This window comes from Fusarium redolens (assembly GCF_020744475.1).
Source record: "Fusarium redolens strain MPI-CAGE-AT-0023 chromosome Unknown BKA55scaffold_13, whole genome shotgun sequence".
In the NCBI taxonomy this organism is placed as follows: Eukaryota; Fungi; Ascomycota; class Sordariomycetes; order Hypocreales; family Nectriaceae; genus Fusarium; species Fusarium redolens.
In genome coordinates this window covers 1413561-1441280 of record NW_025763676.1, presented here as the reverse complement: position 1 = coordinate 1441280, position 27720 = coordinate 1413561, and the positions used below count along the sequence as shown (strand labels likewise).

Sequence of the window (27720 nt, the reverse complement as noted above, 5' to 3'; positions counted from 1 at the left end):
TTACAGTTAGCAGATAAGGTATAGGTGCAAGATATATAATATACTAATTTATAATAATAAGACCTGCTGGTACTTATACTACTGCATAATTTAGGTAGCTATAGAAGTACCTCTTGTTCTGTGCATTTTAATTGGTTACGACCCCTCGCCGTGACCTAATTGCAGCCAGTTGGGCTCTTAGGAGATAATCAACGTCATTTTAGGTCCCCCAAAGTTTGGTAGGCTTGGTTCTATTGACATGGCGGCCTCGGCTCTGAGCTCAGTTACCGTGTTTACCCGTTCGCTTACAGCTTCATCTAGACGTTGAATTGCAAACATTATATTGCATTCATCTTCATGATGCGTTGATGTAAGATCGAATCCTTTCACAAATCGTACTCAGGGATAGTAGTTTGTCACGGCGCTGTCTAATAGACGTGGTTGCAATCTAACGAAACTATCCTTAGGTGCAGCAGGGAAAGAAATCTCTATTAAAGATAACCTTATCTTTGTATAAGTTGCTGTTAGGATGCGATACTTGCTAAACACTTATCGTTTCTTTTGAGTTGAAAGGGCAAAGCTAGAATGGGGTAGAAAGAATGTTCTTCATAGTGCTAGAAACTAGGTAGCTGTTACAAAGGATGGGCTCTTAAGCACATGACGAAGCGAGTCAATACCATGAGTTGATGGTTGAGATGAAATCATTTCATTGGTTGCCATGACATCCAGCATACTTCAAACACTTGTCACGGGCACAAGGAATCTAGACTTTGGTGAGAATTCATGACTTCGAGATGACTTATGAGAAAAGATTATAACGCTTAGGACGGAAAGACAAAGCGCTTAAATTTGCATAGGCTCTGTTGTTCGAGCCTGAAATGCTGTCCCAACCTACTGGACCATATCCATTCGAATAAAGGGGCGGGATCACCCCTGGCAATTCACTGAACCCCCACTATCATTGTCCCTGGTGACAGCTAGCTCTAGCCCATCCAAAGCCATGGGACGGGGCGACGCCAACGTGCATTGCATTCACGGCATGCATCCTCCAAATGTGTCGTCATTCTTCAAAACTTTCTTTGAACATCCATCATTTCGTCGTAAGACGTGAAAAGACAGCCGTTGACGGATCTTGAATTTTTAACCCTCTGGGTCTTTCTTTTACAAGGCGAAACACTCCTAGAACCGATTCAGCTTGCAAAACGACATCATGGGCGAGCTCGCCGACTACCTCATCCATAACGACCCTAGCTTCAGCAGGTAGCACATCTTGTCCCACGTATCTGGATAACTGTTGTTGTTTGACTAACAACTCTCGAGGTCACGATTAGCAGCCCGATACTCGGATTTTCGATCACAGCGCTCCTTGAATCCCGATGGCTACCAAGCAAACATATCCGCCTGGCGTCAGGCCCTCTCAGATCTTGTCGCCAAGGGCAAGATTTCCCACCGCGGATCCAGCCCCGACCACTTCGTACTCAAACTCGACGACTCCTTGCTGCGGTCACTGGAATACAAGGAATTTGGCCAGCCCCTGGCACTCGGGACCGTAGTGCGCGAAGCGACCGCCGGCCGGGACTTTATACCACTGCAAGATTTTGAGAAATCTCAACAGAGCATCTATCAGCGCAGTTGGGCAGGTCTACCATGGAGTGTTATGAGTTGGACTTTGCGACAGCTGGGCGTGGTAGACCCTGCTAGAGGCGACGACAAGCTGCCCACAGGTCAATATGTCATTGTCAAGAATATGGAAGCTGCGGCAAAGGAGCTGGGCGATCTGATGGCCGAAAAAGTGTCAAGATTTGATCGCGTGTTCAGCAGAGCGCAGTTTCAAAAAGCCTTTTCTGCGGCTCTCGTTCAAGGCCAACATCTGACGGACTCGGACCTAGACGTTCTATTGAAGTTCCTGTCGCGGGACAAGGAAGTCATTGAATATGATGGAAAAACGATCAGGATTAAGGGTTCTGGGGAGCAGGGCGGTATCACAAAGGAAGATGCCGCGATCGCATCCCTGAAGGAGCTCACAGAAAGTCTGAAGCACCAAGCCGACCTCCTTAACACACGCATCGACGAACTCTCCCAAACAGCCAAGGATGCCGTCACTAAGAAGAATCGCGTTGCAGCTCTTGCGGCGCTCAAATCCAAAAAGATCGCAGAGACATCCTTGGCTACTCGCTACGCGACTCTGAACCAATTAGAAGAAGTTTCCGCCAAGCTCGAGCAGGCTGCTGACAACGTACAGCTTGTCAACGTCATGGAGGCTTCTTCTGGTGCGCTGGCAAGCCTCAACGCACAGGTCGGTGGTGCCGAGCGCGTCGACGCAGTGATGGATCGCCTACGGGAGCAGAGCAGCGCGACAGACGAGGTGAGCGCTATTCTGGCCGAATCGACAGGCGAGGTCATCGATGAAACTGCGCTCGACGACGAGCTCGAGGCCATGGAGGCGCAAGAGCGCGAAAAGGAAGAGGAGAAGACCAAGAGCAAGGAGGCTGAGGAACAGAAAGCCCGCGACGAACAGGAGGCAGCCGAGGCGCAAAAGAAGCTCGACGAGCTGCCCGATGTACCTGCTGATGGTGAGGAGATCCGACAGAAGGAGCAGACACCAACATCCGAGACTGGAATTGCGAATCTGGCGATATAGAAGACGCCAGGCGAACGGACTGGGAAGAGAACGAAGCTCAGTGCAGGCCGAATGGTTCACACGTGTACATGATGATATAGTAGGATATCCCTGGCGTTTTGGGTTTAAGATTGTACAATTGGGTCATTGTCCATTAGAATCTATACACGAAGGGCACATTTGTTGTGTCATTTTAATATCATTATGTGGTATCTCGATGCATGCCGTTCTATATACTTCATTCCAACCATCAGTACGCCGTTCTTGACCGATTTACGAGTCGCCATTGTAATTCTCAGGCCAGGGGTTGTTGTGTATTTGATTTGGCGAGTACCTGTCCCTGCGGGTGCCCGATGGCTCTCTGCTCAAATCCCTGTTGCTTCCTCCGTGACGCTTAGATTGAGAAAGCGATCGTTCAGGCGACGGACTATCGGAATGCGACGCACCCCATGGGACTGCTTCAGCCGGCCTTGACGGGAAAGCCGATCTTGAATCCGCCCGACAGTCAGCATAATGGGTTTGTTGCGTTTGATCGTTGTTCTCTTGTGGTGTTGTGTCTTCCTTTTTCGACTCGTTAGCCGCCTGTTCAGCCTTCTTTTTGGCCTCAAGCCTAGTCCTTTTTGCATCTGCAATCAGGTCTTTGAAGGATGTATCATGTTTAGCTGCCCATGCTGCACCGTCAAAGTCTTTGTCTTTGATGATTGCTGCATTTTGTACGGATCGCCCTGTTGTTGGAGCCCGACCTCCTTGTGTCCGTTCCCAGACATCCAAATCATGTAACAATTCATGGCGTTTTCTTGGGCGCGCAGCGTCGCAGTTTGAATTCCATATTGTCATCCACTCTTTATGTCGGCGCTCTAGGAGAATTCGAGGGCCCTGATTTGAAATACCAAGATCGGACAACTTCTTTCGCAAAGCTTGGTCCTTGAACATGGAGTAATTGATTGCAGGTAGACGGTCCGGGGCTCTTGTTTGATGTCGCTGTTGGCTGAAACTGGGGTTTGAGCTACTTGCAGGAGTTCCCCGTGGCTTTTGTACAGGTCCAGTGCATGTCTCGAGGTGTTTGAAAACCTGCCATTCCTTCATTCGACTTTCGCAAACTGGGCACGCGACAAGGCCATCCTCTGGCGGTTGTTAGAATAGAAACATGCGCCTTTGGCATTTCTGAACTCACCTGGCTCCGGTTGAAAGTCCTCATCGTCCTCTGAAAGTTCGACAGTCTCCTCCTCTTCGGTAGGAATTGCATAAGACGGGGTCGACCGGGTGTTTCGCAGTCGCGTGGATGACCGTAGTCGCTTGCCGTCTGGCGCATCCCCCGACTCAGGATGATCTTCGACTGTTTTTCGTTTCGAGGTTGTCTTCTTGGTGTTTCCGCTTCGCGCCAACTCCAATGTTGCTGGCCTGGCATTGATGAATGCTTGCACGGCTTCTTCCATTGACCAATTGCTCCGCAACTTAAGCTCCTGCTCCGATGCGCGACACAGTGGACATTTTCCTTCATTGGACAAAGTCCGTCGGATGCATAGTGAACAAAAGGTATGGCAGCAGGTGGTGATCATAGGGGTTTTGTAAAAGTCCTTGCATATTTGACATCGCAAAGCGCTTTCGACGGCGGCAAGGGCAGTGAGCGGCGTCGTGAGCCAGTCTGTAGAGTCGGGGACATCATGATCGGCCATGGGGGGCGCAAAAGCGAAGACGGATGTTAAAACGAATGAGCAATATGAATCAGGGGGCGAGTACGTCCAAAGAAAACCAATTTGAGGTAGAGGTGGTCTTGATACCCTCAGTTGGACTTCGTAAATTTAGGGCAAAGATCCCAGACCCAGAATAAAGTGGTCGCGCGGGAGACGCGATCGCTAGGATGACGCTGACAGTGATTAGAGAGCCCGATTCTAGAATAACGCCCTTGAAACGGTCAGATTGAGTTAGTGTAGGCTTCGATAAGATATCGTTTATGCTTTTAGCCAGTTAGCGGCTGGCTTTTTGACAGCACTCCACGTGACGTCGCGTCCTCTCAACGCGTACTTTCCTATTTCTGTTTCCTAGGGAGCTATGGATCTTTGATGAGGGACAGCGATTTTGTCAATTGAGTTTCACCGCGTGTAACTAACCATAATTCGTGTTATTTGCCTTGACCTTTGGCTCGAGTTCCAAGACTTTGAAAACTAAAACAACATGGACGAGCATAAAAAGTTTCTAGCAGATCGTCTGCTTAGTGAAGAACGACCGGTTTGTTTCAACCCTTTTGTCACATTCACTCAGTATAGCAACTGATAGAGTCAAGATCACATATCGGGTCTTGAGTAGAGCCTTGGATGTTCATGTCAACACTGCCAAAGAGTAAGCTCAAAAATTCCAACATGCTCAGAAATGAACTCTAACAGTCGATAGGATGCTTTATGACTTTCATAACTATCAAAATTCCCAGAAAGCCAACTCTGTTCATGCAACATACCTGATTTATGGCACCAAAACTCTAGAGAAAGACGAATCTGACGGCGATGTTGAAATGTCCGGCTCATCGCCCGAGGAATCTCTCTCAGATGAGGTTCCAACTTCCACACTGACTCTGGCTCGGGAAGAAGAACTAAATGGTAAGCATCTATTCAAGGGGATTTATGAGATGGACTTGAATTGACTCGTCTGGTAGATATTCTAGCTGCTTACGAGCAGGTAGTTTCGATCCACGTCTACAGTCTTGCACCTCATCCCCAAAAAGACCTTTCTATTCTGTCAGATGTTGCATCTCAACTCTCGGAGTATTCATCAAACGGGGACATCACTGCCGCATCTAAGAAGTATGGCGTTATCAGCAACCCGAACGCTCGAAGGAGAGAACGAATGATCCGGCCTCAAGCGTCTGCTTCAACTTCCTCCAAGACCGTCAAGCAAGAGCCTGCTGCATCAAAGCCAACATCGAAGACAACGGTCAAGCAAGAAAACTCAACGGCGAAGCCTGAGGCAAAGCAAACTAAGTCTGCTAAACAGGAGTCGTCAGCTCCGTTGTCCAAGGAGGGAACACCTGCTCCAAGTGGTGGAAAGAAGCCAGCGCCATCTCTTAAGCGAGGAGTTTCTGGAGGTATTATGCAGTCATTCGCAAAAGCGGCTGCACGACCACCCAAACCCAAACCTGCCCCCAAGAAGGAAGAGGACACAGCTATGGCTCTCTCTGATGACGGCGAGGCAGATGACTCTGATATCGTGGCAACCAAGTCAAAGCCCGCTGTGGACTCTGCCGATATCAAACGAAAGCGCCAGGAACGTGAGGATGCACTGCGAAAAATGATGGAAGACGATGGCGAAGAAGAAGAAGGAGAGAAGGAAGATTCTGAACAGGAGTCTGAGCAAGCCGACGAAGAGATGGAAGAAGCACCAGAACCTGAGCCAGAGCCCGAGGCCAAGAAGGAAGATAACGGACCTACAGAAGTGATCTCGAGCACTGGTGATGGGCGCAGGAGGGGTAGGAGACGCGTGATGAAGAAGAAGCGAATCCTTGATGATCAAGGATATATGGGTAAGTCCCCCTCGCCACGATCTTATCAGGCCATGATGCTAATTGCCAAAAGTCACCATCCAAGAACCTGGCTGGGAATCCTTTTCAGAGGATGAGGCTCCCCCACCGGCCAAAAAGGCAGCTCTTGCTCCTACACCTACACCATCATCATCCACAGGCTCCAAATCAAAGAAGTCGGCGCCGAAGGGACAGGGCAACATCATGTCGTTCTTTTCGAAGAAGTAGGATGCATTTAGAAGGATTATTAAAAAGAGTTGGGGAGGATAGCGACTGCAGAAAACATATTCTAATTATTTGTTGGCATCTATAATATCGCTATTGGCCATTGTGCTAGCAAGCGTCTTGTACTTCTCGGGGTCGGCCTTTATCCTCTGAAGCACGCTTGATAACCTCTCGACACCTTCTACCAAGTCCTTCTCAGGGACATATGCGAACGTCAACCGTACGGCGTTGTCCAAATAAACAGAATCCTCATCACCAGGTACTTGAAACATAGTTCCATTTCCCACGACTAAATTCTCCTCGGCCATCGTGACTTCTGAAACAAGCTTGGCTGAGATACCTTCATCCAATGTGAGCCACACAAAGTAACCGCCATAAACACTGCCGTCGACAAGACCAGCGTCTCGGATGCCAACATTGAGGGGCTCGAGATGCTTATGTATAGCTTGCATCATGATCCGATGCCGATGTTGGAGTTGAGGCCTGAGCGTAGTAGCAAGTCGCTCCTGAAGAGCTCCTGACTGAACCAGATCGGCCATGATAGATGCAGAAAACTGACTAGGTGAACCACCAGACTTTGTTGCACCCGTCTGTGCCAATCCAAATGCAAAAGCAGCAGATCCTTCAAGCCAACCAGTTCTCATTCCTGGGCCAGTGAGCTTACTGAACGATCCGTTACTGACAGCGTGCCCAAAACCATGAGGATCGTTGTCCGCACGACCCATGGCCAAGTCAATGTCACACAGGCGCGGGAGTAGCATTTCCGGGTGCTCATTGGCGCTCAAACTGCTTGAGATTTTGCTGGGATCGCTATCGATGCGCCATTGGAGAAAATCATACACGTCGTCGCAGATGATGAGGGCATCATACTTGCGCGCAAGTCGAACAAGGGCTTCTCGACGGCGAAGAGACATTGTCTTGCCGGAAGGATTCGAACAAGTGGGAACGGCGTAGATAACATGGCGATAATGTTTACGGTACTTCCCGGCATCACTTACAGGAGGCTAATTGGCGTCAGTTCAAGGACTATTCACAAAACTCGCGAGTGCCGTACCTTGGCTGCTGGGGCGTGCTTCTCAAACTCAGCTAGCTTAGCCTCCAACGCTTCAATATCAACGCCCTCCTCATCTTCTGGCGTCGCCCTCAACCGTCCCTCAAAGCCGTTGTCGCGGAAAATCTGGAAGACAAGGTGGTACGAGGGTGAAATGCACCAAACAGCCTGGGTCAAATTAGGATCCGTGAAGCTCTGGAGGATGCAAGCGACGTTCTGACTTGCACCGCCAGAGATACAGATGCGATTCGGATCTCGTTCAACACGATAGTGTTCCGACAGCCAAGTCGCCAACGCCTCACGCAGTGGCTGATATCCGGAATCTGGACCGTATTGTAGCGCGGGGATATATATAGCTGGGTCTGAGAGATTGCGCTGAGCAGCAGCTGAGAGGAGATCAACAGGCAGAAGATCTGGGTTTGGCCAACCGCGAATCAGGTTTATTTGATGCTTCCCTGACTGAGGATTGGAGGGGACTTCAGAAGCGTGGGTTGGTTTTGTCGTCATCTTGGTTGTGTTGATGTATGATGGTGATGACAGCGATGGTGTTGAGGGGCAGTGGCTATGATTGCGACATAGAGGGGAAGCTGCAGTGTTATTAGAAAGCAAAGAAGAATTACAACTCAACGTCCAGTAATATCGGTGCCGCTCTCCTTTATGTATCACACAACTTCTATACCGGCAAATGTCAACAGCGAGCCCAATTGAGCGATGTCGGACCGGTTGGAGGATATTCATGGAGACGAAGACGATTGTCAATGGTTCAGACGGCTAACTTGCCCAAAATGGCGAGGGGTAGAGACGGATAACGGTGGGCCTTCTCTTACAGTACTTGCTCTAATGCTTTTCGTATCAATGCAGCCAGTCCATTAGCTCGAAATCTGGGCTAAGGAGATCTGATATCAGTGGCTCGGCTTGCACTCGAATACCAATGTAAGTTAATGCCCATTCTTGAGTGAAAGATCACGACAATTCCCTCTATTCAAGGCATGACCGGAACCATAAACCATTTCATTATTGAACTACCTGTTCTTGTCACAACAACGATATGCTCCAGCTTTCTCGTCAATCATATCTCATACGCTGCAGCACCCTCGCCAAAGATCAAGTGTGGTTTCCTCTTGGCCAAATCCAAGATCGTTGATGCAAATACACCATTTGCCCAAGCAAACCAACTTCTCGTGTATTGAGTGATGTGCTGAACATCAATACTCTCGTGGACCAAGCCCAGCTTGGCAGAGTCGAGCACAAGTTCAATGCATTCTTTGATCTCTTTGTCATCATTAGAGGTTCGAGCCTGAATGAGAAGACTCATCGGCCAGGCGTTTCGTAGCCCTATATGAGGTCCTGTAAACTGTCAGTGGCGGCAACAATCGTGCATGTATGAGACATCTCACCTCCAATACCCTTGAATGCATTTCCTTCAAGATAGTAAGGATTTCCACTCTTTTCCAACAACATTTTCCTTGTGTTCTGGTAAATAGGATCGTTGACTTCACAGAATCCCATTAGAGGAAGAGCCAGTAATGAAGGATAATTGGCGTCGTCCATTAGGATCGACGAGCCATATCCATCTACTTCGTATGCAAACACATCCCCATATTTCTTGTGCTTGACCACGCCATGCTCCATGATGCCTTCGCGGAGTTTTGCACTCCAAGTTTCTAACTTTTGAGCCAGCGTTGTTTTACCCGCCGCCGCAAGAATCTTGGATGCCCGCTTCAGTTCGACAGACATTTGCGCATTAGCAGGGATGAAGAAACCGAGAATTGTTGCATCGTCGCTGGGTCGGAAGGCTGATCGAACCAGGCCTGTTCCCCAGTTTAGAGGATTGCCAACGCCCTTCAAGTTGAGTGTTTCAGTTCCAATGTCGGTGCGCCGCGAGAAAGTGTACTCGTTGCGCTGAAATTCGCCAGTTTTGGGGTCGAACGTTGACTTCGATTGCTCAGTCAGCACGTTCAGGAGGGTTTCAACAGCGCGGTACCATCTCTTGGTTAGAAACTCGGTCGAGCCTGTATGATCGTGGAAGTCGTTGCCAAGAGCGAGGAAATGTGCTAGAGAATCTAGCTCGTACTTGCATTCGAAAACCGCTTGTGGTTCATATGCTGGGTGTACGTTGTCTTCTTGCCCATTAGATGAGAGAGGTAAGTCGCTGATAGGCGGAGGCTGAAAGGCGTTACAGTATGGGGACTCGATCACATATTCGGCCTGAGTGTTGATGGCACCGAGCAATAATGTGTGAATGGCAGGATCCTTCTTCGCAAGCGGCTGGTAAGGGCGCAACTGGTTTGTTGAGTCGCGTAACCATTCCGCGATAATGTCACCAGTTATGATGAAAGATTGCGGTCCCTGCCAAGCTCCCTCGTCGTGGAAACCCCCAAAGCTTCCCATGCGGAAGAAGCCTGTATCTTCTTTGCCTTTCGTATGGAACTTGACGGTCGTATCGGTCGTCGAAGGGAACGCGTTTTCGAAGAGTCGTGCGAGATCGGGGTCTTTCATGCGCGACGTCACATCTTCAATGACCTTTTCGATAGCGTCTGATTGAAATGTCCGGCATTTCGTGCTTGGTCTTTGGTAGGGGAGTTCTCGAGGGCCAGTACTGAAAGGTCGGCTGTGCAAAGGTGATGTCAGAAAGGTTTAACGTATTGTTGCGCAATCAGAATAACATACTGAGGGTATGCTGCATATCGTGTATAGTCGGGACATATACGGTGGTAGTCGCCAAGAGGTCTCTGTTCGTCATCTGGACTTGCGCTGATGAGGGTTGCGCTCAAGCCAAGCAAGCTTGATGCCAGCAGGCGAAGTGACATGATGGGAGTTTGGGAGATAGGTATGCTGCTGGCTTAGGAGAGGTAATATTAGGATGGAAACATAGCAATTTATTGGAGCTTAGGTCGGTGTCAATTGGACGTCAAAGGTCAAAGTCAAGATGAGAATGGAAGTTGTCAGAGTTGTGTTACAACTGTCGCATTATTATCCCTCCGATTACGTAGGGCGACACAAGCTCGGCCAGAGCTCCAGCGTGGGGCTGGTCAAAGTTGGGGTAACCATCAGCTAACTATAGCATGTATCATGGCTCACGCAGCCGAATTACTGGCGTCAATATCGACGATTTTAATGGAACAGGGGTATCATTTAAAGCTATTTATACATACATCGCTTGTTATCTCTACTTCATGTCTATAATTACCAACCCCATGTTCGGCTTGAAGCTGTAAACACTGGAGGCTTCCATTGAATCTTGGTTGGATCCACTGTTCGTTTCCTCTTCAACTTAGTCTTCTCCCGTTGCTGGATCAACTTCTCCGGAATCACAATCTTGTGGTCGCTCTTGTGGTATACCTGCATCCTGAGAGCTTGCAAAGTGTGTTCCACATCCTGTGTTGTCATAGCCAGCGCTGCAGAGATTGCCTCGATCGTGACCTTCTCCTCGCGCTCGTTATACCCCATAAGCAGCTCCAAAATGTTCTCTGACCAATACTGCCGGTAACTTAGCAGACCCAAATCCGACAATGGCTTTTCTGGAGAGCCAAGCTTTCCTTCGATGCGAGAGAGCTCATACGAGAACTGAATTAGAAGTCGACCGTAACCTTTGCGTTGATATTGCGGCATGGTCAGAATACAGGCAACGTTGTATCCGTCCGCACTCTCCTTTTCCTTAGAGAAATATCCCACCAAGTGACATCCTTTTTCGGTTCGCGTAGTCATGACATAGAACAAGAAGGGATCCACGTCATAGTACAATGTCTTGTGGTCAAGAAACATCTTGGACAGCAGGCAGAGATTACGGCACCACGTTCGTTGTCGTCGACCATCGATTTCGAAGAACGATATATCCTCGTTCCGGTAAAGCTCGTTTCCAGGTGGATGTTGTAGTGTGCACTTTCGTCGATGTCTTGTAAAAGCCTTCTCATCTCCATAATAACTCAAACAGAATTCGCAAATGAAAATCACATCCTCCTGACTGAAGATCTCAGGATATGGTGAAAAGTACCAGGGGTAAAGGTCGAAACGCCCAAATTGTACCTTGGAGATATTTCGAATTCGTGATACTTCGGTCGGGTTCTGTGTCATCGAGCCGGATGTGCGGAGCTTCTCGATCTCGACTTCACGGCTGAATCCTGCTGGTTCCCTCTTTACTTCGGTTTCCTTCTCATCTACATCCATGTCGTCGCCTCCAGCAGGTGTTGCGCCATCAACGCTGGCGCGTGCTTGGCTTTCCCCATCGGGTCCGATCGAGGCAGACTTCTGACGACTTTGGGATTCTACAAAGTCAAGAAGGACATCAGCTGTGACGTTAAGTAATAGGAACTGAAAGACCTACCAGTCCATGGATGTGGGGTATTTGCCTCTGAAGCGACTGATTGCTCCCGCTTCCCGGGCCTCTTTTGTGACTTCTTAGAAGGTTGTGTCTTCTTGGATTGCGCAGTGGGCGCTTTCTTAGTTTTGGGGTCCTTGGGTTTGTCCTTTTCTGGGTTTGGCCACTCGACCTCTCGAGTAAAGTCCAGCCTAATAACAGGAACCCATTCATCTAATCGTTTATTGAAGTTATCGAAGTTGCAGTAAAATTGTTTGCCGCTTTTGGTCGTCTTGATGCTGAGGATCTCGGCGCGTCGTGGCTGGCCTTCCTTTTCGACCCAGGCAATACAGCCTGTCGTTATTGTTTCTGGGGTCGCAAGGCTTTTGAGTCGCGGCTCACCTGAGCCTACGGTGGGCTCGCCGCTAGGTGTACCTCCAGCCATGATGGGAATAGAATGGTTGGATGATATTTGATGATCGTCGCGTTGGCGGATTTGTGTCGCAAGATAGAAAGCGGAAGGAAATAGTCTTGGAGGGGCATGGCAGAAAATGAGTCGGAGTCCTTATCAGCAAGGCGGTGAAGTGACGATTGCTTATCGATTCTTCGCTAGATGCATAGATCTCGTTAGACTCATCAGTCAGCAAGCCGTTCCATCTCGTGCTCTTTTTGCGACTTGTACACACTTCAATTTTTCTTCTGGAGATTTTATGTCGGGTATTATCTTCTTTTAAGAAGATGGCGGCGCTTTCTTCCAACTGGAAGAAGCTCCAGGCAAAACTCAAGGAAGAGTCTGCGTCAAAGCCATCTCTCAAGCGCAAATCAGAGACCTTAACAACGAATCCACCACCTAAAAAGTCCAAGGTGCAAACGTCCCTCCCAAAGCCGCAAAGAAGACCAGCAAAAGAAGCTCAAACAACAGCCAAAAAGCCAATGGGTGGTGTTCACAGTTCAAAAATCGAGGAGTCAGTACCTGGGACCTCAACATCCCTTGCACTATGGGCGGAAGACAATGATGTGTCTGCAGAAGCCCTAGCAGAGGCATACAGTCTGGGCGTGAAGGACAATTCAATGATGCTCGCCTCCGTAAAGGACAAAATCAATCATGGACTCACAGAAGGGATTGAGGTCGGAAAGTACATCGCTATCGATTGCGAGATGGTGGGCGTGGGACCAGGCGGCCATGAATCAGCTCTCGCTCGTGTGAGCATTGTCGATTTTCATGGCGTGCAGATTTACGACTCTTATGTGAAACCTAAGGAGAAGGTCACAAACTGGAGAACAGCGGTCAGTGGGATTGACCAAAAGAAAATGAGATTTGCTAGGGAATTTGAGGAAGTTCAGGCAGACGTCGACAAGCTTCTCCAAAGCCGAATATTGATTGGGCATGATCTCAAGCACGATCTAGAAGCACTCATTCTCAGCCATCCTGGAAAAGACATTCGCGACACCGCCAAATTCCCAGGTTTCAAGAAATATGGCAATGGAAGAAAGCCAGCACTACGAGTTCTCGCTCAGCAGATTCTGGGCGTTGAGATACAGGGAGGCGCACATTCTAGTATTGAGGATGCGCGAGCGACCATGTTATTGTTTCGCAAGCACAAGCAGGCGTTTGACGTTGATCATGCAAATCGATATGCGCCGAAACCAGCATCAGGTGGCCAGAAAGGCACCAAGTCGAAAAAGAAAAGAAAGTGATGGAGTGATATAAACAAGCACATCCTCATAAAGTTTCATTGAGATACCCATATAGCAAGAACTTGTATTTTCGGACAACCATGGTTCATCGAATACGCCCTGAGTTCGTAAGTCAGTATCAATCATCGGAGAATAGAGTTCCGATAGTAATGTCGTAACTTGGGTTCATGCTGTAGTACAAATATGCTCCCCCCGCGGAGCAAGAAATCTTTAGACTTTAAAATGTGATGCCAAAATAAATTTAGTAAAGAGCCCCCTAAACTTAGGCTAGGTTACCTAAATCCTTTTTGTCGCTTAGGATCTGGTTCCTAAGTTTTCTTGCCTCCCCTAGGCTCCCCACCCTACCAAGATTCTGGACCCATTTTGGCTAATTGCATCATGAGATAAGATAAGCCCCGTCACCTTGGACCTCTTTACGCGTCTCGACGCGTCTCCTTCTCTTGACAACGAACAAATCAACACTACCATAATGTCGCAACCAATACTCTCATTAACACCCGACGAGAACAAATCCAAAGCTGTGGCCAATCTTCTGCCATGCCGCATACACCATGATGGGCCGATTGACCCGGCGTCGACATATTGGACCCCTACTACTGCCGATGGTTTGTGTACCTGAATACCAATCTTGTTGTCAGAAGTTTACTGACAATCTGATAAGATGGTACGAAACTAGCATACTTCCGAGGTAGAAAACTTCAAGGAAAAGTGGTCAAAATACCAGAACAATGCCGAGGTGTCATTGTCGAACGAGCTCCCGACAAAGACCCCAAAAGTGCCCACGAGGAAGTGGTGGAGGATCTCGATGCCGACCAAGAGCCAGAACAAATCGGAAGCATGAAAATAACTGCCGAGTTTGATGAAATGGTTGTTTGGGGACACGAGACGGTGGCAGATGCCAGTGCAGACCCTTATGTCCGCAGTATGGAGGAGTGGCTTCAGATGGCTGACCGGGTATGGCTCGATATTGACTGGGAAGAATATGGTGCTAACTTCTACAGATTCAATCTTACTCTCCCCCTGAAGATACGGCACAGAAATAATGCGAACGGCAGTGACCAAGCGTCCATCAAGCTGCTCAGTCCACCACAGGCCTGATGTTAAGATCGTGAGACATCGAGCTCTTTGCTTGAACCGACCAAATACCCCAATTGTATACCCGGATATTACCCTCAACACTAAAAACTGTGTTGAGATACTGCGCTTCCCCCGTTCATGTCGTTTTTAACAATTGGAACATAGACCTTAAGGAACTGGGAGCGAAACGTTTATGATGACACACTTAGGAGACTGACACATCCCCTTTACAGCTAAAGTCCTGTTTCTAATACCTCTATTGGGATAACCTGCTGTGTGCTAAATAAATAATAAACAAGTCTATGATTCTAGTGATACCGTTTTCCTTCCAACGAAGTCTCGGCCGGTTGGCTTTTAACTTCTTCCTCATAAGTATCTGGTTAAATGAGCCCTATTCCCGTTCCAAAGGCGCGATATGTCCGTTTTGGTACTGCCAATGAATGCCGCCGTCAATTTCTTCAAGTTCCTTGAGTCTGCGTGCTGGGGCGGCTTCACATTCAATGTACCACAGGGATGGCTTCCTTCGAAGAGCTTCCTTTCTCTTGACAATCCTTCCTCTTCTGTCAGTGACTGGAAGATACTTCTTGTAGTTCCTCGGATCAACATAGGTATAGAGGCGTTCACGAGCCGGAGTGTTTCTCAACCGCCTACGCTCAGGAGGCCATCCTTCCGGCAGCGCTCTAACCTTGACTTGCTTCTTCTTTTCATCCTTGTGCTCCTCGTTCCAGTCGTGCACTATTAGATCAAAACTTCGATAGTCCATGTAGCAGAGGGTGAAAAGTTCAAGCTCCAGATCTGATTTCCAATCTGGTGTGAGATGTGGATTCCACTCTGGGTTGCTGACAAAGTGAGGAACCGTGACGGCTGTGCTGAAATCGGACAGCTTACCACTGATGATCTGCCTGCATGCAATATCTAGGGCCGTAATTCCAAGTTGTTGTATGTGTTTGATGTCTCTAAGGAGCCTTTTGGCGCCTTTGTTATCCAAGTCCTCCTCGCTCTGTCCAAACTCCTTAACGATACCTCGAAGTGGCGGGAGGCTACCGTCGCTGCAAAGAAAACGAGACCTCATATCTCGAAGATTGGGGTCATTATAATAATCATCTTCATCATCATCGTGATAACCATCATAATTGAAGTTGAGTTTGTGGGCGGGGACATGGGCGAACTTATTCATCATGGCGTTCTCGTGCGCATCATCCAACAGAACATAGCCGTAACACTTGGTAGCCAGTTCTTCGTGACCGGCCTCCTGGAGCCGGCCAAAAGCACGACATTCGCAGCTGAAAGGCTCAGAATATGGGTAAAAGGCGCTGAGTGCCTCGAGATCATCCTGGCTGGCCTCGTCTGCTGGAGAGACCCAGCTTTCGTCGCTCGTGAACCTGAACTGTCCCTTGTTAGTCTTTGGCTGTACTCTGTCCATTTGATATGATACTCACAAGTTTGAGAGCATAGATCTGACCTCTTATATTGACTTTGAACACAATAGCATGTGTTCCCGACCCTAGGTAGTCTAAGAACTCGATCTGCTGGGGGCCTTGGAAGTCGAAAGCTTTCAACTTGGGGCCATCGCACTGTGGAAGCGGAACCAAGTCTGCGTCAGACTGTGGCCTCTCGGGATACATGATTCCTTATGAAGGAGAGCAATTTAATATGTCGAATGAGTAGTAACTGAAATAGTCGTATTGAGTGCGTTGGGTTAGTATGCAGTGGAAAACCATGGTTCGTTCCCTTGCCTTATAAGCTCGTTCAGTCGCATACACAATTATGTAGCTACACTGTTCAGTTAATCCTTTCGTAAGGCATGATTTCAAGTGTTAAGTTTATACATATGTCTAGGACTAACATTTTGGCCTTGTTAGGCCCATTGTTGCTATTCCCGAACAAAGATACCATGGCTTTACTTGACACTTGCCTCGTTCCACAATACCAGTCTGTAAATTAGTCTTTGTACTTGTTTGTTTGCTTGCTTACTTACTTTTGACAAGCCAGTGACTCAATGAACAATTGAGGTCTGAATGAAAATTGCTTTCATCATGACAAAGGGTTCTTTGTGCATGGAATCAAGTCAGGCCATCTTCATTGTGACTCGGGCGGATATGCTGATGGATATGGATTTACTGTCTTTCTTTATGCGTATCTTGGGCTACTCAAACGGGACTTTAGCAAACTATTGACGGTTTGTAGTAGTGATAAACATACAGTAGTCCTTTTTGTAGCATCTTGGTTAACTACTATGTACCTCGTGATCTGAGCTATGCTAGTCTATTTCTCGTCTAGGTCAGTTGTGACACCAATCTCTCGTGTTGCTTCAATATCATGCTGAAGAAACTCAAGCTTCGTCTTCAGACGAGCAAAGCAATCTTTGCCCAGGGGCAATCTCAGAATCTTTCCCTTCAAGTGACCTGCCGCTCCCTCGCCAGTAGCCACCTCAAAGATGATGTCCACTGCCTTATTGGGATCTCCAGGTTGCTTTCCAGTTGCCTTCTCAAACTTCTGGAGTGTTGCTTCCAACAGAGTTCCTTGGTATGCCGATTCGCCAGAAACATTGCTCTTGATGCTGGTGTCAAGGAAATTTGTACGGAAAGCACCAGGCTCAACCAGCAGAACGTTAATACCGAACTCTTTGACCTCCTTGGACAAACTCTCGCTTAGACCTTCGAGAGCAAACTTGCTGGCACTGTAGAGTCCGCAGCTGGGTTGAGCATCTTGACCAGCAATACTGCTAATGTTGATGATGGTTCCTGAGCCTCGGCTTCTCATTCCGGGGAGGGCAGCTTGAATGGTATATAGAGGACCAAATAAATTTGTCTGGATTTGATGTTCGGCCTCAGCCTCTCTTATCGCGGTGTTAGTGTGTGTTCAATCATTTGCATAATACAGGGCTGACTCACGTAAAGAGCTCAATGCCTCCCAAGACGGAATATCCAGCGTTATTCACCAGAAAGTCGATCCTCCCATAAATCTTCTCTGCATCTTGGACTTTCTTGGTAATGCTAGCCTTGGATTCGGTCAGGTCAATGGTGACGATCTTTCCGCCCGCTTCTTCGATTTGGCGGACAGCATCTGCCGATCTTGTCGTGTCTCGGACAGTTGCAATGACTCTGTTTCCTGCTTTCAAGACTCGCAGGCTGAGAAGCAGACCAAGGCCGTTAGAGCTTCCGGTAATAAACCAAACTGGAGTCGTCATCTTGATCTGATTGTTGATACGATTAAATCTTAATTATGTGCAAGCAATAGATCTCGGCTTGTTAATTGTTTAATTGATCTGCGCTGATAATCTGTCTTATAGTGTCGACATCACGGACTTATGCCTCTTTATTCCCGTTTCACTTCGTTGGGCGACAAGCAATTGGTGATCAAGCTCCACGCCATCTTGCTTAACACCGATCACGTATCGGAAATACAATCGCGACGTCGGCATTCTCATAGCACAATTCCGAAGTTAAGTAAGATAACGACCTGGAGTTTATGGTCATTTGTCAGTGGTATCCGGACGTTGAGATCTATCATTTCATCCGATACACACTCTAACCCAAACAGAAAAGCTCTTAGTACAAGGGAAAGAAGGCTGAATGATCATAGAGGCCTATGACAATATGGCTCTCTAGTAGCCGATTCAAGTGAAAGTATGTGAGTGAGTCTGAAAACATTACCATTCAGTCTGGCATGTAGGAGATCCAGCTTTCTCCTTATGGGCCACTATAAGTCCAATTGCAGACCTTTACCATGAAGAGAGAATTTGACCGATGTCCGTCCTTAGGTATTTCCCTTTGAAATTGATCTCCTGGGCGCCTTTGTAAGCTCCTTTGATGGCTTCCTCCGTGGAAAAAGCTATGCAAACCACCGCCAAAACCCTCCCACCTTGAGTCACGAGGCGGTCCTCTGCCCACGAAGTGCCTGCATGGAAGACCAACACATCTATGAGAACGCTTGGTCAGAGAATATCCTGGGAACCAAGGGCTCAACTTCTTACCTTGCGGCAACGCTCCAAAATCGATGATCTCGCCTACTCGATAAGCCCCCGGATATCCACTAGAGGCCACTACCAGCGAAACAGCGGCCTTTTGCTGGAACTCCATGTGTACTCGCTCCAGCTGCGCCTCGGTACATGCTATCATGATGTCTGCAAGATCTGAGGCATCGTCCAGGAGCGGAAATAAGGCTTGTGCCTCGGGGTCACCAAACCGCGCGTTATATTCCAAGAGCTTCGGACCATTGACAGTCTGCATTATTCCAGTGCAGATGAACCCAACAAACTTATGATCTGGAGTTAGTTAGTACGACAATTATGGGGAACGAATAAGGAGTCGCCTTGCCTTCATTCTCGAGCCCTCGGATGGTGGGCTCCAGGATCGTCTGTTGGATTTCTTGAATTTCGTCGACAGTGAAAAGATCAGATGGGATACAAACTCCCATACCACCTGTATTGGGTCCAAGATTTCCATCATATATTCTCTGGGCATCTTGTCCGACCGGGAAAAGCCTCCATACTTTTCCGTCAGTAATTATGGTGACACTCAATTCACGACCGACCAGGAACTCCTCAATGACAATTTCCTCCCCAGCCTCGCCAAAAGCACGCTCAACCATGATCTTTTTGACGGCATCTTCTGCTTCTTCATTTGTTTGGCAAAGAAATACACCCTTTCCTGCTGCCAAACCTGATGCTTTCACAACATGTCTGCTTGTTGGCTGGCTTTGCAGAAATGAGATGGCTTCAGAAGGTGATGAGAAGCTTTGGTACTTTGCAGTAGGTATCTTATGGCGTTGCATAAAAGCTTTCGCCCAGCTTTTGGAACCTTCGATCTTCGCAGCTTTCTTGGAAGGTCCAAAAACTCGGAATCCCCGAGTTTCAAAGAAATCCACGGCTCCAGAGATGATAGAAGAGTCAGAACATGGAACAACCAGATCCACACGATGGGTTTGAGCAACCACTAACAGCCCTGTGAGATCCGTAGCCTTTATATCAGGGCCGCAGTTCATAATCTTGGTTGATCCGCGAGCCGTGCCGCCATTGCCAGGAGCACAAATGATTAACTCGACCTTAGGGGATTTGCTCAGTGACCAGGCGACTGCATGCTCTCTCCCTCCCCCACCAATCAACAGTACGCGAATTTTGCTAGCTTGGAAGAAGCCCATGATGGGTTATGAATGTGGTAGCAGTATTGGGTGGGATTGAGCGCTCCGACGCCGGTTTTCGTCAAAAGGTTTATTTGTACTCTGTCGTGTACTGAGGTCGAGGAAGAACCCATGCCTCATACTCTCCAAAAATCACTTCGGCACCTGTCAACGGCTATAAAGACCAGCAGCCGTTCGCACAATCACTGGAAATGCTCCAATATTGCCCAGAACCTCTCGGCGAGCGCGTTTCGATACATGCGCTACTTGCATCAGCTGCCACGTCGCATTCATTACACCCGTCTGGGATTCGATGGGTGCCATGGCTCTGTCGAATTTACAATTGCATGGAAATATCAGGCTATAAGCCTACGCCGAGGTTACATGAGCGAACGGTGGCTGTTTCACGACCTACCTATAGAGAACGGTGGTGGTTACACGAGTCCACCTCTACGAAATAGTGATCGTGCTGTCACCAAAGGTTTCCTGATGCCCAAGTACTTTATGGTCTGATATGTCTGAGAGGCCCTGGAATTCTTCTCAGCTCAACAAGAAAAATATCTACTGGATCTCTTCTTTAAGCATCATATGTGAGGCTGGTATACCATATACATCATTTTGCTTCAGCATGTCTTTCTATTCACGGATGAACATATCGTCAACATATGAGAGGATACGCTATTTGACTCGTAAGACACCTTGTGTCACTTCACACGAGCTAGCCAAAGTGGTTTCAAGAACATGCAATCACCTAGCAGGTGCTACGATTATCCTGAAGTGCGAGAACCTTCAGTTCTCCGGCTCCTTTAAATACCGGGGGGCTTTGAACAAACTGCTTCAATTGAGCCCCGAGCAATTGGACCGTGGTTTGGTGACATATAGCACTGGTATGTAGATGAAATAGCCCAGACACACTTGGTTATATTTCAATGGACGTGTACTAAAATGATACTTGGGATCAGGAAACCATGCCCTGGCCCTCCTGATGGCTACAGAACAGATGTCCAAAGTCCGTGGACAGACCATACCAATCCAGATCTATGTCCCTTCATCAGCTTCAAATGACAAAATTTCCGCAATAAAATCCTACTGCACCTCTCCTGCCACAATTGTCGTTCAGGGAGATGGACTGGACTGGTGCGCAAAGGAAGCAATAGAGACTTGCAGAAGTATGAGAAGAACATTTGTTCCACCGGCCAACGATTCGGACATAATATTGGGCCAGGCAACAGCTGCTGTGGAATTCCAGGATCAAGTTGCAGCCGCCCACCTTGGCGAGCTCGATGCAATCGTTGTACCGTGTGGTGGAGGGAGTCTTTTATCCGGTTGTGCAGCTTGGTTTCGAGGCATGCCAACTCAGGTCTGGGGCGCCGAACCCCAATTAGATGGCCCAAGGCTTCATGCAAGTTTGGAAGCTGGTGTAATATTGCCAAAACAAAAGGCTATGGGAATGACGATCGCAGATGGGCAGCGGACAACACTCAGCCCAAAGAGCTGGGCAATTCTGCGCGACCAAACAAATCTCCAAGATTCCGTTGTCGTTACGGAGGCGCAAATACGCAAGGCAATGTCACTTTATCATGGTGAATTCGGTGGCATTGTTGAGCCAAGTTCCGCAGTTGCGATGGCCGCATGTTTTGAGGTCGCACAACGTCAAGTGGCAATTCGCAATGCTACCACGGCCACGAAAATTGGCGTGATACTCAGCGGAGGTAATATCAGTGCTGAAACGTTTCATAGGCTGGTAAACGGGCACTGAAGGGGAGTATTGAAATTGGCTGGATGGTTAAGCGTTGACCTTCTCAAGAGATCCTTGGTCCTTTCGGTTCTCGTGGCATTTCTTTGGCCCTCTGTTGCAACTTTAATACTCTTTCTTAAAATCTGTAACAACCACATTTTGAAAAATCATACCTACACAAACCAGGCTACACATGTCTCCTGAGTCCTTGCGCATTTTCTTGTTGGGCTCTGGCGGCAGAGAGCACGCTCTTGCGTGGAAACTCTGCCAGTCCTCTCTTGTTGAGCTTATCGTAGTATGTCCAGGAAATGCAGCGACAGAGGAACTTATCAAGACAAAAAACTGCGAATACGAGTCACTTGAACAATCTCTCAGTGTCTCCAAGAGTCACAACATCAACTTGGCTATCTTCACCAAAGAAGCAGACCTAGCAGCAGGGGCCGTGGACTTGTTCTCTCAGGGTAATACTATTCCCGGATTGCATAACCATCTAACAGTCAAAACAATCCTACTTCCTTATTCAGTGGTATGGCTAACCCGTTCACAGAGGGAATACCATGCATTGGGCCGCCGAAGAAAGCGTCGCTGCTTGAAACCTCGAAGGTCTTCGCAAAGCGGTTTATGACCAAAAACAACATCCCAACGGCCACTTATGGCCATTTTTCGTGTTACGAAGAGTCTCTTCATTTTATCGAGGATCAATTGGCCTATGGGAGGAGAAAGGTAGTCCTCAAACATCCAGGCATCGGGGCCAGGCAAGGTGTCTTCGTTGCCGAAACGCTTGAAGAGGCAAAACAAACATTGGTCGCTGAGTTTGGCGGAGAACCATCTGGTTCATCTCGTCAGCCAGAATTTGATATACTTGTTGAAGAATTCCTGGAGGGTCTCGAGTTCACTATCATGGCGCTTACGGATGGCCGAAATTTCACCATGTTTCCTCCCTACCTAGACTTCAAGACACGCAAAGAAAACAATCAAGGCCCGATGACTGGGGGTATGGGCTGCGTATACCCTACGCTCAGGTGTACTGAGTCCATGTTTCAAGCTTTGACGCAAGGTTTTATGGCGCGCACAATTGCAGGCTTGGGTAAGGAAGGTACGTATTCATCATGATCACTCAATTACAAATATTAAGCTACACTCATCCATAGGACTTAACTTCCGTGGATTCATTGCTATTGGTGTAATTTTAACTCACGAGGGACCGATTGCCATTGAGTATGACCTAAGACTGGGTGACCCCGAAACACAGGCTTTAATGCCACTGATACAGCCTGACCTGGATCTAGCGAAGGTTTTGGCACAATGTTATAGAGACCAGATATCCCTCAGCTCACTCCTCTTTCAAGAAGACAGGTTTGCGGCAGTTGTTGTTGCCGTAACAAAGAAATATCCACTTGAGTCAGACACCCAGCCTCTCCATGTCGATCTGACTACGCCAACTCGGAAAGGTATGTCGTTAAAATTTACTGACTATTTAGATATTGCAATTAACTGCAACAAAGATACGATCATATACCACAGCCACACATTTCATCCAAATGTACAGCCAAGCCGGCCCGTTGTGCAAGCACGAGGTGGTCGAGTATTAAGTGTATGTGGCATTGGTAGTAACCTCGATGCTGCAGCTCAGAGGGCATATTCTGGCATGGAAGCGGTAAAGTTTGAAGGAATGGAGTTTCGGACTGACATAGGTACTGAAACAGACAAAGTCTTGTAACGGAGACGGAGCAGATGGCTTGTATGAATGAAGAGAAAAGTCGAAGATAAGTACGTACGTTAGTACCTTGTCAAACACCAAGGTATTGAATACCGTGACAATGGAAGTTTTGACAAGAAAATATGACATACGGATACGCAGAAGAATTTCCATTCCTCAAAGGTTTGTGTACCTTTCATAAAATATACAAAGTTTCTAAGATGTCAAACTGAGGCTAGACAAACGAAATATAAATTTAACTTTTTGAGGCTGCGTATTGTTGGTACCTTACGCAAACGGCTGCCCTACCTAGGTGGTGCTTGCGAAAGCAGATCTTATCAGCGCACAATACGCCCTGTATGTTAGTTTTTTTCTTATAGACAATTTTATTGGTAGGTGGGAAGGTAGGCAGTAGGGGTCATCTAAGTTCTCATATGCACAGGTCAACCTTGAGGGGGCCCTGAAGGTATTGAGCATTTTCACACCACCCTCAGCACATCCCCACATCACGTCCTCTTCCTCCTTGCGCCTCTCTTTTACATCTTCCCCTACCTGCCCTCTCTTTCTGCAGCCTGATCCCACCCACTCGCGTACCATCGAGTGACGCATTACTTTGGTCACAGACCACAGCCTCGTCTCATTAACCAATGACTGAAAGAGCCCTTCAGGTGCTCGTTATCGGGAAAGGTGCCCGAGAGCATGCATTGGCCTGGCAGCTGAGTCGAGCCAGATCAGTCAAACATGTTTTTGTATTCCCTGGAAATGCCGGCACACATGAGGTTGCAGCCAGCAACGGCACAGCCGGGATTTCCACTTTTGAAGGCGCCAGCAGCTCGGAATATCACGATTTGGCGAAACGCGCCGAGGATATCGGTATAGGTTTGGTAGTTGTTGGTCCTGATGACGACGTGGTGAATGGTATCGAAGAGTCCTTTCGCAAAGGTCAGGAGCAGCTATCGACCTCTATCCGGTAACGTCGACTGACAATCCCTTTTTTTTTTAGTTGGCGTGCCTTGCTTCGCACCTTCGCGCGAGGCCGCAGAACTTGAGGGCTCCAAAGTCTTTGCGAAGGAGTTCATGAATAGGTTTGGCATCCCGACTGCCCACCACGGGAGTTTTGACAACGTCGAGGCTGCCAGTACGTACGTGCGCCGTGTTTTCACCGACAAGAGCCATCGTATCGTCATCAAGGCAGACGGCCTCGCCGCAGGGAAGGGCGTAGTTCTCCCTGAAACACCAGAAGAAGCACTGGAAGATCTTCGCAGCATCATGAGCGACGGCAAATTTTCTACGGCAGGCTCTTCAGTGGTAATCGAAGAGTACATGGATGGGTACGAGATTAGCATCTTGACCTTTAGCGACGGCAAGACCTTCTTTTCTCTTCCGGCTGGGCAAGACCATAAGCGCATTCTAGAGGGAAACAAGGGACCCAACACTGGGGGCATGGGGGTTTATTCACCTGTGCCCATGGTAACCCCAGAAGTCTTACAGAAGATTGATGAAGTCATCTTGAAACCCACATTCGATGCTCTTGCAAAGGAAGGTGAGTCGCCCATCATGTTTCGTTTCAATTCGGCGCTAATAATCCAACCAGGCCGTCCTTTCTGCGGCCTTCTGTTCACTGGAGTCATGGTCACCAAATCGGGCCCTAAAGTCATCGAGTACAACGTTCGCTTCGGCGACCCGGAAACCCAAAGCTCGATGCTTCTTATTCACGAAGACACCGATCTCGCGAGTGTCATGCTGTCATGTACAAATGGGACACTCGCACAAGTGAAAAACAGCATCAAGCTTAAGCCAGGTTTTGCATGCAATGTTGTCATTGCATCCGGCGGATACCCAGGGGACTGCAAGACTGGAAAGGCTGCTACATTGAGTTCTCCACCTGAGGGGGTGGTTATCTTTCACGCTGGGACCCGTAAGGAGGACGGTTTGTTGAAGACCGCGGGAGGGCGTGTCTTTTCGGTTGCTGCTTACGGTGATACGCTTGAAGAGGCACGTCGCAAGGCATATATGGGTGTCGACTGCGTGTCATTCGAAGACATGGTGTACAGGAAGGATATTGCTCTGGGGGGTCTAGCCAAATAAGGAGCAGGGTTGCCACGCCGTATCCTAGATCAGTTCAGAGATGTAAGAACTGCAGTATAGCTTATTTGCGATTGTCGCTCCTATAACCAAGTCTAGGATGCCGTATCTACAGATACTTAGGTGAGTGTTCAGCTAGCAATGCCCACCAGGTCTTGCATAGCGCCTCTCGATTCCAATGTGCAACAGCTTTTCGCTCGCTCAGTGATATCGCTCTTCCCAAAGTCGATTTAATTCTACAGCCCACGGGCTCTGACATGTACAGGCATACCATTCTTGACTCGTGGCGGCGAGTCTGTTCCAACCTGATAGCAACGGTCGCCCCAGACAGTCGGTCGTGCCTTTTGAGAGTTTGGAGTTCCACTTCAAAACAGCATAGGTCAGTAACGCAGCCGGCGATGTGATTCAGACACCAGGAGACTTACTTGATCTGATCCCATTCATCCCATGCACACTCAATATCGAAGCATCTCGTTACCAATACCATGGCCAGCTTTATCTCGACCGTGGCAAGATGCTGCCCAATGCAAACTCGTGGCCCAGCCTCGAATGAACGCCAGCCGTTGGGTGGAGGGTACAAGGGATCCTCGGGATCAGTGACAAGAAAGCGCTCTGGAAGAAACTCCCAAGCTCGATGCCAGATCTCAGGGTCACGATGAATTGCATATGACCCATCCCAAACAATGAAGTCCTCGGTTGGTAGCTTCTTCCCTTCGAACCCAGAATCAGAGCCCGGAGGACCTACGAGGAAGAAGCCGGGTTCGCCACGACGCATTGAACCAACGTTGGTATGATAACGCATGGATTCACGAAGGACAGCTAGTGTGTATGGTAGCTGATTTAGCAACTGTGGGTTCTCTCTTATCACATCTGCAGCGTCCCAGGCATTTGGGCCAAGGACTGCATCGTGCTCCTCTCGCAATTTGGCCAAAACCTCTGGATACTCGCTGAGCAAGCGGAAGAGCCAGGCGATAGTTGCCGCAGTGATGTCAAAACCCGCAAAGAGGAAAGTGTTGATCTGTCCAATGGCCATCTCAAGGAAGTCAGCGTCAAGCTCCATGTTCGATTGGTCCTTGCTATCCTGTCCCGCTCCTTTCTGTTCAGCTCTCTCGGCATCAAGGGCCTGAACGATGAGATCGACGAGTGTCTTTCCCTTCGCTGTGCGATCTTGCTGAAGCTTGTTCATACGGTCTTGAAGTGCAGGAGTAAAGCTTTTGACAAGAGTCCTGTAGTCCTGCCAGAGTTTGAAATGGCGCCACGGGTTGTAGTATTGAATGAAGTTGGCAGGATTGACGAAGAAGTACAACCTGGAAATGCTGTCAAGGAGGGCGGCACAAACAGGTGAGCTTCTTCCCCACTGCTCGTGAATGCGAATGTTCCTTTGTGACGTTATTAGTATCTAGTACTTGACGCTCTCAAAGCTCTTGAGACGTAGTGGAACTTACAGAAAGAGGCGAATGATAACATCAAGAGTAAGATTGGCCGTGGCGTCTCCAAGTGGGAAGACCTCTCCCCATGATCCGTCCTTACCTGCTTTGCTCTTGAGAACATTGGCAAAGTCCTCTACCTCTTCGAGAATGTCTGGTATACGACTATTGATATTTTGAATACTAAAAGCTGGGCTCAGTCTTTTACGCCAGAGCTTCCACTCCGCACCTTCCATAGAGGCCAAGTCACGGTTCTTGGTGAGAGGATAAAGAACATGTTTTTGTTCATAAGCCTTGGGCAGTGAATGCTCCTGTGTAAACTGAGCTGACACGTTTGCGTTGAGAGAGATAATCATCGGGGCCGTGAAGGGCCACGTATCGATGTAAGCAACAGGTGGGCATTTTGTGCATTGAGGGAACAGTTCTCGCCAGTTCTCTTGAATCTTCAGCATCAGGTAGTCGCCGTGCGCGTCAGATGGAAGTGCTGAAACGAGCTTCCCAATGACTTCAAGATGGCCGAGAATCATAGAATGTTTCATAATGGGCTATCCCTTGCATCAGAAATTGAAGTTATTTAGTGATGATAGGAAAACATACAATGCCCTGATCTTTAAGAGCCTGGAACTTCTTGCGAACTCGATAACCTTTTCGAAAGGCGTGGACAAGTAACGCGACCAGTATCACGCCTGAGAAGCGGAGGAAGCGCGTGAGGAGCGAGGAGCCATCATCATGAAGGCCAAGAAGCCACATCGTGGCCAATGGTATCCGTTACACTTACAAGTCCTGAAGATTGAAAACTGCGGATGCTCGGGAAATGTTGAGAAAACCAGGTTGCATTATCATCAGGAGGAAGATATCTTTCCTGCTGTCAGACAGCCACAAAATCGAGATCCTGGTTGAAATTGACCAATCGGTTGTTGAATAATAAGCTGAGCTGCCCCGCTATCACTAATTGCCGTGTACCTTAAATTGATGATCAGTCAGCGTCGATTGCAGATGCCTTTGCCTTTCAAGCAATGCGTTCCAACAGTATTAACACTATGACCTTCACAAGGTTCGATGGTCGGTGTAATGTCGTTACAATTTTGACTCCTAATTAGGAATAGGCGGGTTCTGCGTTTCGTTACTGAACTGAACTGTAACGTGTGACTGGCGCGCATGGAAGTGAAAAATATGGAGAAAGGCTGGCGTT

General features: G+C 48.2%; 14 protein-coding genes across 14 annotated transcripts; 6 read left to right on the top strand and 8 right to left on the bottom strand.

Moving 5' to 3' along the window:
- Positions 1-1189: 1189 nt before the first annotated feature.
- Positions 1190-2620, top strand: BKA55DRAFT_693411 (Snf7-domain-containing protein; the record flags this gene model as incomplete). The annotated part of the gene is made up of 2 exons (XM_046199915.1): positions 1190-1239; positions 1300-2620. 2 exons carry the CDS (start codon positions 1190-1192, stop codon positions 2618-2620), a joined length of 1371 nt encoding a protein of 456 aa, XP_046046687.1.
- Positions 2621-2872: 252 nt separating this feature from the next.
- Positions 2873-4275, bottom strand: BKA55DRAFT_693410 (uncharacterized protein; the record flags this gene model as incomplete). Its single annotated transcript, XM_046199914.1, has 2 exons — positions 2873-3723; positions 3774-4275. The coding sequence occupies 2 exons, from the start codon at positions 4273-4275 to the stop codon at positions 2873-2875; spliced, it is 1353 nt and encodes a 450-aa protein (XP_046046686.1).
- Positions 4276-4774: 499 nt separating this feature from the next.
- Positions 4775-6338, top strand: BKA55DRAFT_693409 (DNA polymerase subunit Cdc27; the record flags this gene model as incomplete). The annotated part of the gene is made up of 5 exons (XM_046199913.1): positions 4775-4828; positions 4884-4939; positions 4991-5193; positions 5250-6113; positions 6166-6338. 5 exons carry the CDS (start codon positions 4775-4777, stop codon positions 6336-6338), a joined length of 1350 nt encoding a protein of 449 aa, XP_046046685.1.
- A 65-nt stretch (positions 6339-6403) lies between these two features.
- BKA55DRAFT_518598 (pyridoxal phosphate-dependent transferase) lies at positions 6404-7893 on the bottom strand (the record flags this gene model as incomplete). Its single annotated transcript, XM_046188282.1, has 2 exons — positions 6404-7339; positions 7390-7893. The coding sequence occupies 2 exons, from the start codon at positions 7891-7893 to the stop codon at positions 6404-6406; spliced, it is 1440 nt and encodes a 479-aa protein (XP_046046684.1).
- Positions 7894-8455: 562 nt separating this feature from the next.
- Positions 8456-10196, bottom strand: BKA55DRAFT_542459 (uncharacterized protein; the record flags this gene model as incomplete). The annotated part of the gene is made up of 3 exons (XM_046190485.1): positions 8456-8733; positions 8784-9997; positions 10057-10196. The coding sequence occupies 3 exons, from the start codon at positions 10194-10196 to the stop codon at positions 8456-8458; spliced, it is 1632 nt and encodes a 543-aa protein (XP_046046683.1).
- Positions 10197-10572: 376 nt separating this feature from the next.
- Positions 10573-12128, bottom strand: BKA55DRAFT_518140 (acyl-CoA N-acyltransferase; the record flags this gene model as incomplete). The annotated part of the gene is made up of 2 exons (XM_046188250.1): positions 10573-11675; positions 11711-12128. 2 exons carry the CDS (start codon positions 12126-12128, stop codon positions 10573-10575), a joined length of 1521 nt encoding a protein of 506 aa, XP_046046682.1.
- Positions 12129-12322: 194 nt separating this feature from the next.
- Positions 12323-13665, top strand: BKA55DRAFT_576629 (ribonuclease H-like domain-containing protein). Its single transcript, XM_046193496.1, has one exon. The coding sequence runs from the start codon at positions 12422-12424 to the stop codon at positions 13379-13381; it is 960 nt and encodes a 319-aa protein (XP_046046681.1). The 5' UTR covers positions 12323-12421; the 3' UTR covers positions 13382-13665.
- A 76-nt stretch (positions 13666-13741) lies between these two features.
- On the top strand, positions 13742-14773 carry BKA55DRAFT_576627 (ribonuclease H2 non-catalytic subunit-domain-containing protein). Its single transcript, XM_046193495.1, has 3 exons — positions 13742-13986; positions 14043-14335; positions 14383-14773. Exons 1-3 carry the CDS (start codon positions 13851-13853, stop codon positions 14422-14424), a joined length of 471 nt encoding a protein of 156 aa, XP_046046680.1. The 5' UTR covers positions 13742-13850; the 3' UTR covers positions 14425-14773.
- Positions 14774-14849: 76 nt separating this feature from the next.
- BKA55DRAFT_518071 (kinetochore Sim4 complex subunit FTA2-domain-containing protein) lies at positions 14850-16083 on the bottom strand (the record flags this gene model as incomplete). The annotated part of the gene is made up of 2 exons (XM_046188240.1): positions 14850-15845; positions 15898-16083. 2 exons carry the CDS (start codon positions 16081-16083, stop codon positions 14850-14852), a joined length of 1182 nt encoding a protein of 393 aa, XP_046046679.1.
- A 259-nt stretch (positions 16084-16342) lies between these two features.
- BKA55DRAFT_620785 (uncharacterized protein) lies at positions 16343-17756 on the bottom strand. The gene is made up of 4 exons (XM_046196766.1): positions 17353-17756; positions 16661-17297; positions 16437-16604; positions 16343-16392 (listed from the first exon to the last, which is right to left on the bottom strand). Exons 1-2 carry the CDS (start codon positions 17646-17648, stop codon positions 16724-16726), a joined length of 870 nt encoding a protein of 289 aa, XP_046046678.1. The 5' UTR covers positions 17649-17756; the 3' UTR covers positions 16343-16392; positions 16437-16604; positions 16661-16723.
- Positions 17757-18182: 426 nt separating this feature from the next.
- Positions 18183-19600, bottom strand: BKA55DRAFT_596513 (phosphoribosylglycinamide synthetase; the record flags this gene model as incomplete). The annotated part of the gene is made up of 3 exons (XM_046195958.1): positions 18183-18379; positions 18435-18684; positions 18773-19600. 3 exons carry the CDS (start codon positions 19598-19600, stop codon positions 18183-18185), a joined length of 1275 nt encoding a protein of 424 aa, XP_046046677.1.
- A 347-nt stretch (positions 19601-19947) lies between these two features.
- On the top strand, positions 19948-21601 carry BKA55DRAFT_706103 (tryptophan synthase beta subunit-like PLP-dependent enzyme). The gene is made up of 2 exons (XM_046200680.1): positions 19948-20466; positions 20542-21601. The coding sequence occupies exons 1-2, from the start codon at positions 20094-20096 to the stop codon at positions 21336-21338; spliced, it is 1170 nt and encodes a 389-aa protein (XP_046046676.1). The 5' UTR covers positions 19948-20093; the 3' UTR covers positions 21339-21601.
- Positions 21511-25104, top strand: BKA55DRAFT_693399 (phosphoribosylglycinamide synthetase; the record flags this gene model as incomplete). The annotated part of the gene is made up of 7 exons (XM_046199912.1): positions 21511-21778; positions 21865-22413; positions 22469-22768; positions 22823-22911; positions 23685-23958; positions 24020-24559; positions 24611-25104. The coding sequence occupies 7 exons, from the start codon at positions 21511-21513 to the stop codon at positions 25102-25104; spliced, it is 2514 nt and encodes an 837-aa protein (XP_046046675.1).
- Positions 25105-25337: 233 nt separating this feature from the next.
- Positions 25338-27278, bottom strand: BKA55DRAFT_518617 (cytochrome P450; the record flags this gene model as incomplete). The annotated part of the gene is made up of 4 exons (XM_046188284.1): positions 25338-25464; positions 25527-26480; positions 26547-27073; positions 27126-27278. 4 exons carry the CDS (start codon positions 27276-27278, stop codon positions 25338-25340), a joined length of 1761 nt encoding a protein of 586 aa, XP_046046674.1.
- Positions 27279-27720: the final 442 nt, after the last annotated feature.

Coding starts and splice junctions, on each gene's coding strand:
- BKA55DRAFT_576627 (XM_046193495.1), top strand. CDS start 13,851: ATGTCGCAACCAATACTCTCATTAACACCCGACGAGAACAAATCCAAA. Junction 13,987..14,042: donor GACCCCTACTACTGCCGATG/GTTTGTGTACCT, acceptor CAATCTGATAAG/ATGGTACGAAACTAGCATAC. Junction 14,336..14,382: donor GGCTTCAGATGGCTGACCGG/GTATGGCTCGAT, acceptor TAACTTCTACAG/ATTCAATCTTACTCTCCCCC.
- BKA55DRAFT_706103 (XM_046200680.1), top strand. CDS start 20,094: ATGTCTGAGAGGCCCTGGAATTCTTCTCAGCTCAACAAGAAAAATATC. Junction 20,467..20,541: donor TTTGGTGACATATAGCACTG/GTATGTAGATGA, acceptor ACTTGGGATCAG/GAAACCATGCCCTGGCCCTC.
- BKA55DRAFT_576629 (XM_046193496.1), top strand. CDS start 12,422: ATGGCGGCGCTTTCTTCCAACTGGAAGAAGCTCCAGGCAAAACTCAAG.
- BKA55DRAFT_620785 (XM_046196766.1), bottom strand. CDS start 17,648: ATGACGACTCCAGTTTGGTTTATTACCGGAAGCTCTAACGGCCTTGGT. Junction 17,298..17,352: donor GGAGGCATTGAGCTCTTTAC/GTGAGTCAGCCC, acceptor CACCGCGATAAG/AGAGGCTGAGGCCGAACATC.